Source organism: Prosopis cineraria, unplaced genomic scaffold (genome assembly GCF_029017545.1).
Source record: "Prosopis cineraria cultivar Desert tree isolate PC_DT_omini unplaced genomic scaffold, ASM2901754v1 PC6, whole genome shotgun sequence".
In the NCBI taxonomy this organism is placed as follows: Eukaryota; Viridiplantae; Streptophyta; class Magnoliopsida; order Fabales; family Fabaceae; genus Prosopis; species Prosopis cineraria.
In genome coordinates this window covers 7,515,476-7,527,618 of record NW_026555337.1, presented here as the reverse complement: position 1 = coordinate 7,527,618, position 12,143 = coordinate 7,515,476, and the positions used below count along the sequence as shown (strand labels likewise).

The 12,143-nt window shown below is 30.4% G+C and overlaps 2 protein-coding genes across 4 annotated transcripts in view; both read left to right on the top strand.

Moving 5' to 3' along the window:
• Nucleotides 1–441: 441 nt before the first annotated feature.
• LOC129312914 (uncharacterized) lies at nt 442–3,004 on the top strand. 3 transcript variants are annotated; one of them, XR_008593769.1, is made up of 4 exons: nt 442–986; nt 1,864–2,205; nt 2,300–2,335; nt 2,834–3,004. XR_008593769.1 is itself a non-coding variant. In XM_054955699.1 (2 exons), the coding sequence occupies exons 1-2, from the start codon at nt 512–514 to the stop codon at nt 1,920–1,922; spliced, it is 534 nt and encodes a 177-aa protein (XP_054811674.1). In that variant the 5' UTR covers nt 442–511; the 3' UTR covers nt 1,923–2,342. The 3 variants fall into 3 exon arrangements, 1 of the variants encoding a protein (XP_054811674.1); XR_008593768.1 differs by lacking the exon at nt 2,300–2,335; XM_054955699.1 differs by lacking the exon at nt 2,834–3,004 and having other exon boundaries at nt 1,864–2,342.
• Nucleotides 3,005–3,354: 350 nt separating this feature from the next.
• The window catches only part of LOC129313155 (probable WRKY transcription factor 69), a 74,358-nt gene continuing 65,569 nt past the window's right edge, over nt 3,355–12,143 (top strand). Inside the window, exon 1 of the mRNA XM_054956101.1 lies at nt 3,355–3,365. The gene's annotated coding sequence lies outside the window, so the exon portion shown is untranslated. The remainder of the gene's footprint in view (nt 3,366–12,143) is intronic.

Below are 12,143 nucleotides of genomic sequence, written 5' to 3'. Positions count from 1 at the left end.
GATATTCTCAACTTTCTTTACAAATGCTTTGTTGATATCTCACTTTTTTGTATATATTGGTAACTTTAATTTGTGAATGATAGGAATTATTTGAAAGTGTTTTGAATTGAAAAAAATTTGGGTTCTCACTTTTATAAATTATAGCTTGGTAATCCTTATGAGATTAGTCCTTTAATTACTTTAATTTTAAAACTAATGGTGGTTTAGTAAGGATAACTTTACTGAAAATTTAGGAGATTTTACGGTGCAAATATTATGTTTTCATCAAAAGAATTAATAATTAAATATAGCAAAAAATAATAAAAAATAAAAAATTTATTTTCCAGCAACGGAAAAAAATAAGAATCTTGAAGTCAGCAAGACAAGGGCAGAATAGTAAATTCATGACTGTATAACCTATCTTAAAATAGTCTTTCTATTTTCCAGCTTCTGATCGTCTCACAGCATACAAAAGAAACTTGCCTTAAACCCTCCTTCTTCCTCATCCACCACATGTGCCTTTCTCTTTTAGATGTATGCAACCATGGCCTTCTTTAACACCACCCTCTTCCTCTTCCTCCTCTTCTCGCTCTCCCTCCTTCTCCCTCTCCCCTCTGTCTCCTCCCCACTTTCTCTCTCCTCCTCCTCCTCCTCCTCCATTCACGACCTGCTTCGCTCCAAGGGCTTGCCGGCCGGACTCTTGCCCGATGAGGTCAAGTCCTACACGTTGTCCGAAAACGGCCGATTGGAGGTTTTCCTCAACGGGCCTTGCTTGACGAAATACGAGACCAGAGTGTTCTTTGACAGCGTCGTCAGAGCCAATCTCACGTACGGCAGTCTCATTGGAGTTGAAGGTCTGTCTCAGGAAGAGCTATTTCTATGGCTTCCCGTTAAGGATATAATCGTCGATGACCCTAAATCTGGCTTGATACTGTTCGACATTGGAGTCGCTCACAAGCAACTCTCCCTCTCTCTCTTCGAAGATCCGCCTCACTGCAAGCCCCAAGGTAATTCCCAATTCGGCTTCATATTCTTTCTCAGATCGAATCACTGAGCTGGCTAGCTTCCTCGAATCATCTGGACCGATCTTCATTCTCATGAATTGAGATCTGCTTTGCTTCTTGATCTTGTTTTTCTTTTTCTTTTTTTTTTTTGTCCTCTGTTTTACTTGTCCGTCCAGTTCATTTTCCTTTGCTTTTCTGAGTTTGTGGACAACACATCACGTGGTGCTTTGTATTTGAGGATTATTATTTTTGTGTTGTTTTGTGTGTACGAAAGAGTTTTTTGAAGGACGTTACCGCGTTCTGGCCTGTTCTGGTTTCTGAATGCTTCAGTAACTATCGTGATTCCGTTTCAGAAACTAATCGCGCACCAACAAGAATAGTTTATTTATTTGCTCAAAATATCTACTCCTCTCGCTTTCTTTCCCGATTCTTCGTTTTCATCACAACCCAAAAATATCTACGAAACAGGATTTGTGTGCGCAAGAGAGTGGATCAGTAGGACTTTTTCATCTTCAAATTTCAATAATTATTCTGCAAAATCATACGGAACGGAGGATTCTACAGGTCACTGTTTTTTTACCAGTACAGGTGTGTCAGAGAATTGTTGTACTTGAAACATCTGATTGGGTTGCAATCTTATTAATTTTTTCACATTTACTTTTAGTGGAGTGAGTGTGCCTACAAATTTCCAAGGACGAGTTCAAAAGAATAGAGGGTCGGTTAATTGCTTGATGCCATGGTTCACCCATGGTAGTTTGTTTCTCTCGTTCACCATAACTGCATTTCTCAAAAGCTCAGCGAGGGGGGAAAAGCCACACAACTTTTCGTAGCGATTTTTTTTTTTGGTCATGATTTGAGGCTAATTCTGTGGATTGTGCAGGTGGTTTGAAATTGATGAAGCATGTGAGGAAGGAGAAAGGATTCGAGGCTGTGAGATAAAAACAAATAAGAAAAACAGAAGATGCCGCCCTGTTTTGAATAGGACTTCCTTACTATTGTCTCTTGTTCTGTCATGTTTATATATATGTAAAATATAATTAATATAATTAATATATATATATATATATATATGCAATTATAGTCATAAGAGTAGGTGTTGCTAGAGGTAGAGGTGTTTGCTTGGTGAGAGAGAGAGGGAGAGATGATTGTAAAGAAATTAAGAATTTGGGGGGAGGATGAAGGACCAGCTGGGGATTGAATCTGCTTTGTCATTATCAAAATTGTAAGTTCTAGTCTTCCAACCTTTTTGTTCATCCCTCTGTTCTTGTTTTCATGTGTTTCAACTTTGAAGATAAACATGTTGTGAATTGTGATAGGTTCCAAAGCAAAGGATCAAAATCCAAGTGGGTTATGTATATACTCCTCCTTCTAATCCTTAATATAGGACAAATTTAACCAATTTTGCTTTATTGAAAAATAATAATTATATTCTTAAAATTGTTAAAAATATGTAACTTCTCAATTCTCCTCTTCTTTGCAATTAAATAACCACAATAAATTACTGTATAAGAATTTAAATCATAATTAATAAATAAGGGGTAAGATGAAAAACATTTATTGTAACTCTACTTTATATTAATAACAAAAAAGTTTTTAAAATTTGCCGTGTCCGAAGAATTGAAAGGGGGGGGGGTTGTGTTTGTGTGTGTGTGGTGTGTGTGTGTGAGAGAGGAAGGTTGCTAGATTAGAAAAACGGAAGAAGAGTGATATTTGCTATTTTGGAATATACTAATTAATTAATAGTCTCTCTATTCAATAATATATTTTTCCCTTTAAAGCACGTTAATAATTGGCATTGATTTGTAAATTGAAGTCTTGTAACTTCCGCTCTTTGCTTTGTCTTTTGCCAGGGATAGAATTGGAAGAAGATGAGTTGGCTGTTCCCTTCTTATATTTTCCCCGTTTCTTTTTGACCTTGTTCTATAAAAAGACTCTGTGATGCTTGGAAGAATAAACGGAAAGTAAATCACTAAAAATTGGTAGCCTTGTTGATTTCAAAGGCATCCAATTTTTCTTTTACATGACTTTTGATTTTTTTTACTTTTAAATGCAAATATATTTTTAAATTATTTTACTGAGAAAAACTACACAATGGCTATTTAGTATTTAATATTATTTACCAATTCATAGTGAAGCATAGCTGAAATTTAAACAATGTTGTTCTCCAACTCTAAGGACGGACTAACATAACTAGTATGTATTTTATCAAATACTAAAATAATAAATAAAATCTAAATAGACGTGAAATGAACTTGGTAATGCCCACGCTTAACACAAGAATAAACGGAAAATTAAATCAATTGGTTGTAGTAACTACTATTTTTGGATAAAGGTGCTTGCAATTCTCAAATAAGAAGCTGCAGTTTGAAGACACTCCTCCGTTCGCAACTGTGGGACAAGAAAGGAGAGGCGTTACGTTCACGCGGGGAATGTGGGGCCAGTCACGGTTTTACTGTGTGTGGGCCCCACCCGCTCCCTGCAATTCTCTTTGACTTTCCAGAATCGATATTTCACCTTCTCATTTGCCTCCGCTTGAATTAAAAAAAGGGGGGGGGGGAATTTTAACTAAGGATTGAGATGTAATTTAACTGTTAGTGAGTTTTAAAAAAAAATTAAAATTTTAGTTCAACTTAAGAAGATTAAAGTGAAAATAATTTTAACAGTAAGGACTAAATTACTCTTCACTTATTAATTTTGTTAGAGATACAAAATTATTGATTGTTATTTTTTTTATTTTACTTTTTAATTTATCAATATGAGTGGTAAATTATATTAGTTTGTCAGACAATCAACAATATCCATTATTAATTTTCTAACTTTGCTTGTTGATTCATCAACATCAACTGTAATTTACAAGGCATGTCAGTAATTTATAATTCATACTAGTGAATTGATAAATAAAGCTAGCTAATTAACAATTGATGTTATTTCTTATAATTGAACAACTAATATTTAAATTTTGTATAGTCATTGACAGATCAAATCATATAATTTATAAATAAATTAATAAGTAAAGTAAAAAAATAGACAATTAGTGGTTTTGCATTTTGGACAAAATTAACAAGAAATGGTACTTTGATATTTTTACCATTAAAATTATTTTTACTTCAATCCTTTTAGAGTGAATTGAATTTTTAGATTTTTTTTAGATCCATTAATAATTAAATCATATCCTGGGTTCTTAATTGAAATTCTCCCTTCTAAAAAATGGATTTTTTTTCTTTGGAAAAAACATGGATTTGATTAATAAGGAAACCATCTCCACATTCATATAAGTATAAATTATATTACATTCTCACTAACTAAACAAACTTTTATTGATGGAATAATTTAATCTCTTTTTTTCCCCATAAAAGAGAAATTCATTAATCAACCAAAGCATTTACATTAGAATAAGAAGGAAAAAATCAAAGGATAGTAAACATAAAAAGGGGGAGAGAAAGACAAATACCATCCATAAGGGCGCACCTTTGGGACATGATCTTAAACTAACCCATCACTGACTAAAGTGGCATTTCTAGAGATCGAGGAGAAGGATCAAGTATTATTATCTAGAAGGAGACCTCAAATATCAATCATGAGTGTGGAACGAAGCCAATTAGGATAATTAGAATTAGATAGAATAGCATCAACAAACATCTTACAATCAAATACAAACTTTGCTTTCCCAAGACTATGGTTTGAGATGAGGTAGAGAGCTTTATACAATGCAAAGGCTTCACTTGAGGTGAAGTGGCACTAATCTTCTTCATTGAATAAAAAAATGAGATTATCCAGATGGTTCTTGAAAATAATCCCAACGTTAGTAGAATTTGACCTTGATCAATAGAAAGTAGCATCAACATTACATTTTAGGGTACTCATAATTGGTGGGTGCCAATTCTCTTTTTAGGGTCATATATGGCCTTGAGATGATCTACAAATCATCATTAATCCAACCATCATCGGCCAATAATTTAAAAATGAGGAATTCATTAATCTCATTTTGAAATACCTGTTGCTAATTACTTTCTTTTTCGCATGAGTTCCAGTATCCCAAATTCTTGAAGACTAATCTAACTAATAGTGTACAGGCACCTCTTATGAGGGCATAACTCCCATTAAGAATTTAATCATTACTATATGTTTAGGCCACTTGAATTCGAGACATCTAATTAAACTAAACCAAATGCAAGCACCATAGCGGTGATAACTATTATTTGACATGGGAGGGAATCAAATTAAAGGATTAAAGAGTGTGAATTTCAAAAGTTGAGAATAACGGACTGCTATAATCGAGTTAAAAAAATATAACAAGAAGTAACAATTAATATATAAGTTGATGTTAGTCTATTAAAAAATTCCCCTCATTGAATGTAACAAGAATCAAGTATAGAAATGATAATTAAATACTCTCTCTGTTTAAAATATAAAATATTTTTAATTAAATTTCACCCCAATAAAGTAATTACCTATTTTTAAATTAATTTTATTTTTTTATATTTATTTTTATTAAATATTCTACAATAAATATAAAATTATTCATTAACAGGGGCACTTAAAAAAAAACAATGATTATACCTTAAAAAATTAAAAATATTTTATATTTTTTAATATTTAATTTTTTAAAAATATATTATATTTTTAAACGGAGGGAGTATATTTATATATGTATGTATAATAGGATTTTATGTTTTTAAATTGAATGGATGCCATATTCAGAAAATATGCTTAATTGTCTAATATTGTTATATATTTTAAAGAAACTTGAGGGTAATCATTGCAAGATTTTGCGCGCGCGCGCCCACACACACATATATATGTATGTTTGGATCTCGAATGTTCTAACATTGTGATTCTCTACTTATTTAATTTGTTCACAAACCGTCCTTTTCTGACTTGTTATAGATTCACAATGTTAAATTCTTAAACGTCTTAAAAGGGCCCATATGTATGACCACAATAATATCGCATTATCAACAATTCAAAGGGTATCATTATTCATTAGCTGGATTCTTCAATAATTCAGTCAATATTTTAATCACTCGCACTGTATTTAAAGAAATAAATAATTAAAAATAATTATTACACTAATCGTCTTTGATAGGGCAATCAAATCGTATGGGCACGGTCCTAACAAAAAACAGTGATACATGCGGCCAAAAAAAAAAAAAAACGATTGAAGCTCGGCAAGAGAAAGAGGAAGATAACATGTAATCTATATATTCATGAGAATCATTCATTTCGTTGGAGTGCCGCTGATAGTTTTGTCCTTTCATTTTTATTCGCTTGTGAAAAGCCACATTCAACTTGTCTTTTTCCAATAATAATAGATAATAGACTTCAATTGCAAGCAACGATTTTATGGAATATAAATAAATAACAATTTAAATAAAACGTGAAAAAATAAATAAAAGAAGTGGGTCATTCGATGTCTACTATATCAAGAGACTATACTATGACATGTCTCTCGTATTGTTAATTTCTCAACTAGACCGTATTAATTACACAAACCTACCTGAAAGTCATATACACCTTAATTACCCTTATATAAAATAAATATGCTAGCTTCCTTTCAAATATAGAACACGTTTTAAGAAGTTTCAATTTTTTTCCAATATATGTGAGATATTTTGCGATGCCTAGGAGTAACAAATGTATTTTATTCTAAAATACTCAATAGAGTATAGTACTGATCCTACTATTTACATCAATACGATTCATTTCGGTACGTTTAAAGAAGGGTAAAGTTGGAAAAAAAAATCAACCACCTACCAAATCCTTTCTTCCTGGTAGAGCAGCGTTAGTTAAAAATGGATGGAGCCTAATTGTTTGAAAAAAATTATTTATAAGTCTCAAATAAAAAAATTATTTATGAGTTAGTCTCACAAATTTGCCCTTCTCTCTTACTAGTATTGACTAACTATTAGTTGTTGTTGTTGTTCTCAGCGACCAGGTAGAGTTGGAAATAAAAATTGAACCTAAAGGGCCGCCCATTTAAACCTATTTTTATAAAAGTTTGGGCTTAAAAATTAGTTATTTTTTTTTAAAATTGAGTTTCAAAGTCCGGCCCTAATATGCCTTGAAAAAATAGGTTCAGATTTGGGTGACCTTCCAAATCTAGTTTTCTTTTTTTTTTTTCATTGCTAGTTTAGCTTGTTAAAAATTTTAGATCATGTTATTTTGCTGTTGGCTTTTGTGTGGGGAATTGTATTAAAATTATTTTACACACCTTATAAATTATATGTCTTAATTTTTCATTTACATTCCTAGTTACTGTCCGTTTGGCTTATCCAAGGGTCTTTTTTTTTTTGCTACCTATTTGGTACATAAATGAAAGAGCATTGTAATGATATTAGATCATTTTTATGATTGGATGACAAATCATTTCTATTGCACTTATAACTTTATCTTTGTTCATGTTATTACTGGACCAAAGTCACCCTTTAAAGAGTTGGACATGAAAGCTCCAATTAGAGAGCAAATGTAATCATTAAAGGGACCAAAGTCAGCCTTTGATTGTGTGATTCTCGTGCTTTGATTCTATGATTATTCAACCTAGCCGAAGCAATGGTGGAAGGGTGGCAAAGAAGAAGAGAAGAAGAAGAAGCAACTAATAATGTCTTGGACTTAAGCACCTGCTTTGATTCTATAATTTTATTTTAATTTTTTTTAAATAGGCTTAAGCGCTCAGCCTTGAGCCCTTTAAATAAGAGTCAGACATAAAAAATAGGGTATTAGAAATTTGAGCTTCAAGGGCTAGGCTCACAAGCGTTGGGTTTATAAGGGCTGAGCTCATATGGGTTAGGAAGTTTTGTTTTCCAACTCTATGATTGGATGCCATTCATTGGTGGTAAACACACATGCACACACGCACACACGCACACTCCTATTTAAAAAATGTAAGGTACACACGCTCCTTTTCAAAAAATGTAAGGTGCAGGCGCACGCACACACGCTCTTTTCATTTAAAAATATAAAGTATTTTTTGATAAGTTGGATATTTAAAAATTTAAGATATTTTTAGTCTTTTGAAGTGTAATTATTACTTTTTTTCAAAAGTGCCTCTATTGATGAATAATTTTATATTTATTATAGGGTGTTTCATAGGAGTAAGTATGAAAAGATAGAGTTAATTAAAAAGTATGTAACTACTTTACTGAAGGGTGAGATTTGATTAAAAATGTTTTATATTTTTAATTGGAGGGAATACATCATGAATGATTTTTTTTGGTCAACTTATATATATGGATTGTTATGGAAGAGGAATTTAGAAAAAATAAAAACATTGTCTAATTGTGTAAAAAAGATTAAAAAAAAGGGTCAAATAAAATATGTAAAAAATATTCAGGCTGAGTATCGTTTTTATTTTATTTTTATTATATCTTTTGCGCATACTTTTTAACAAAAGTTGTCCGGTTGGGAGAGAAAAGAGGTGACATGGAAGGCGTAAATGCGAAGGGCAAAAGCGCCACGTGCTAATGGACAAATTAAATTTTCAAAGGAAAAATCTTGGTTAGGGTCTCCAGAGCATAAAAAATTTATATTTAAGATCTAATAGAATTAGAGAATGCATTGCAAGCTTCAGTGTTTTTATTATAAATTTTGTTGTGGATGAAAAAGCACATTTGTCCTTGTCTAAATAAAATGTCTATATATACATAATATGATATCCACAAATCTTCAATACAATCTTAATGAATACACAATATATCTAGTAGATATAATTTAAAATATATTGTTTCAATAAAAGTATGTTGTTCATTACGTATTTTATGTTGTACAAATATTACAGGTTTATAAATATTCATTGTGTTAAAAATTAATAAATATTATGCTGTATATTTATGAACATTGTGTTGTTCATCTTTTTGTTTGCTTGTACATTTTACTTCAAGTTAAATTATATCTACCAAAAGTATTGTACTTTCATGAATATTGTATTAAAGATTTGTAGATATGGTGTTGTATACATGTATATTTTATTGAGATAAAAAAAACTACATCTTTTCATTTATAACAAAATTTGTAAGAAGAGTCATTGGGCAGTGTGTTTTCAAATTCTATTACTTTTAAATGCAAATTTTTTTGTTATGAGGTTCCTAAGTGAGATTCACCCATTTTTAAATTTAAAATTTAAAAATAAATTAAAAGTATATATAACTAGTACTCACATGGCATGATATTTGATGACACAGATATATATATATATATCTATATATAAAAGTTTAAAAGTTTATGAGGCCTCATCTGATTCCATCATGGCGATTAATGCAAAAGAATAAATAGTGACTGCTTTAATCTTATTTAATAAAACTTACCGGAGTCTAATTTATATTTTATTCTTGAAATAAAAAAAAATAAAAATTAAAACCAATGATCAATGGAGACAACAGCAAACATGACCATTAGCAATGAAGGATGGTGGTTGGTGGTTAAAAGTAGTTGCCCAAAAATGGTGAGGGCTGTGATTATTAGGAAGGTATGGGAAAGGAAGAGGAGGAAGGTGCTATTTTAACTTTCTGAAAAAAATAATTAAATTTGTAAGGTTACTTTTCATCTATTTTTTTGGGTCTTTCCAACATCATTACAAGCTTTGATTGATTAAGTTTTATAATGTAAAGCTATTTAATTATCACTGTACATCAAAACACAACTAAAAATTGTTGTCACATTATCCTTTGATGCCTGCACCAAAATGACAATTAGCTCCTTTTTCAACAACAAATAATTTATTACAAATAAATTCATGAAAGTGATTTTTGGATTTTCTCGCTAAAATACGGCTTGCTCTTATCAGGTTTATTATAACTCTTGCTTAGAAAACTAATTATGGAATAATTTATATATATTTCTATTTTCTAATTATAAAATTAATATAACTCAATACTTATTAGCGAAGAAAATCTTAACCAACAAACAAGTAACCAGCAACTAAAATATGAGGTAGTGATTAACAACCAACAAACTTGCAATCTTTTCGGATCTTCTTTGACACCGAAAATAAAATCAAATACAACAAGGTTAAATTCAAAAATCACATCATTTCTTATCTATTTTATTAATCTTCTTGCGGGTAATTAAATTTACGTTGTTCTTTGATATCAAGATATTCACAAATACTGTCATACAAAAGTGAATAAATCAAATATAACAAGATTAGTATTAAGTTGTTCTTCTTTACACAATCTGTTTCATTAATATTCTTATCTAGAAAATAATAAATATATAATTTTATACATTTATAAAATTAATAAAAATATAAATTACGGCGAAAATTAAAATATCAATTAATATATATTTCTAATTTTTTTAGAATTAGAATTAAAATTCTCCCTTTTTAACCACGGCCAATAGTGGGACACATTTGAGTTTCTCTTTTTCTGTAAACTACGCTCTTCGTGCAGCAACACTTTCACGTGGCAATCCAATTGTGTTTCGAACGTACTCCCTCTTTTATATTTCTATAAAAATAACGATTACTTTAAATTATTATATATTTTTTAAATTATCTCTCATAATTTATATTAACAAAAATAATTAATACATATTTATGTTGATTAACATATGACATTTTAGTTTAATTTTTTATTTTTAATATAATTATTATGGTTAATAATTTTTTAAACTGTGTGATATAGTTTTTTCTTTATGTATAAAAAATGGAGTATTATATTGTTGGAATCAAATCGTCAACCACAGTGAGCATTGTGGAAGAGGTGGATTTTTTTCATTTACTCTCCAATTTTTTTCTTTCCCTTTCATTACTAGTAAATTAAAGATTTTAATAGATTGTGGTTTGGGATCGACTTGAATCTAAATTCACGTCTTTTAATGGAGGCAATTCTTATATCAAGACATGCTCCTTTGGTGTAACTCTTTAGATTCTATTATTTATATTTTAAGAGATTGTAAAAAAATCTAAAAGGTTTGGACAAAAATAATTAAATAACCTAAACTTAACACTTTCTTTTTTTTTCTTTATATGATTGGATAATTTGGAAAGCAAGAAATGATGCAGGCAATGCATGTGCAAGGAAAATCTTTTGACAAAGATTCTACGCCCACATGTCTTGGAACATATGAAAAGAAATGTGCAAAAATATATATTTTGAAGAAGACATTGAAGACAGAGATATTGCTTTATCAGCATTTAAGATACTCTTATATATCAATACTTTCAAATTAAAATTAACTTCCTATCTTAGAAGGGCGATGAAGCAATGGTTAGATGGTCTACCCCTGAAGAAGGATGAGTTAGATTGGATACTGATGGTTTCGTCAACATTTTGGTGTAGCTAGACTCGGATGTCTTATTTAGAACAATCAAAGTAACTAGATTAAATGAATACTCCAAATACATTGGTTATTATCTAAGTACAGCAATCGAGTTTATGTGCATCTTGAAAGGTTTAAACATTTGTTGGGTTAAAAAGTTCGATAAAGTTAATGTCTATTTGATTCTATAGAAGCTCTCTTGCTAATCCACAATAAGTTCTTTCTAAACCACCCACTCTCTGCTACTATCAATAAAATTAAAGATTTCACTATGCGACCACAATAAGTTCTTTATTAACACCCACTCTCTGCTACTATCAATAACATTAAAGATTTCACTATGCGAGATTGGATAATCACGTTCGACCACACTTTTAGAGAGACAACCAAATGTGCCGATTGGTTATTCATCAAGTCCACACTAACAATTTATGTGTCAAATTTTCAATACCCATCACTTGATTGTTGTAATATTTTGTATGTTAAAATGACTTATCTTGTCAATTAACATGGTTTATCCACAGCCTTCAATTCAAATAAAAAAAAATTCAACATATTTATATTTTATAAAATTATTATTGTTTATATGTAAAAGTATAAATAAAATATTATATAAAGAGGTTCTCTCGACCCAACATTAACCTATTTGTGTGTGTGTGGGTGTGCATATTTTGGAAAAGGGTTAGGTTAGGGGTAAGTTTTTTTAAAAAGTTATAATTTTAAATTGTTTAGATTAAATTTAAATATATTAAATCTATTTAATATTTTTATATAATATTATGATAATAGTTTATCAAAATTAAATCTGGCTGAGAAGTTTTGTGGGGGGCTAAAAAAGAACCACGCAATAGGAGAGACCCTGATCCGCGCAGCATCAATCTTTTAAAGATCCGATCTTATCTT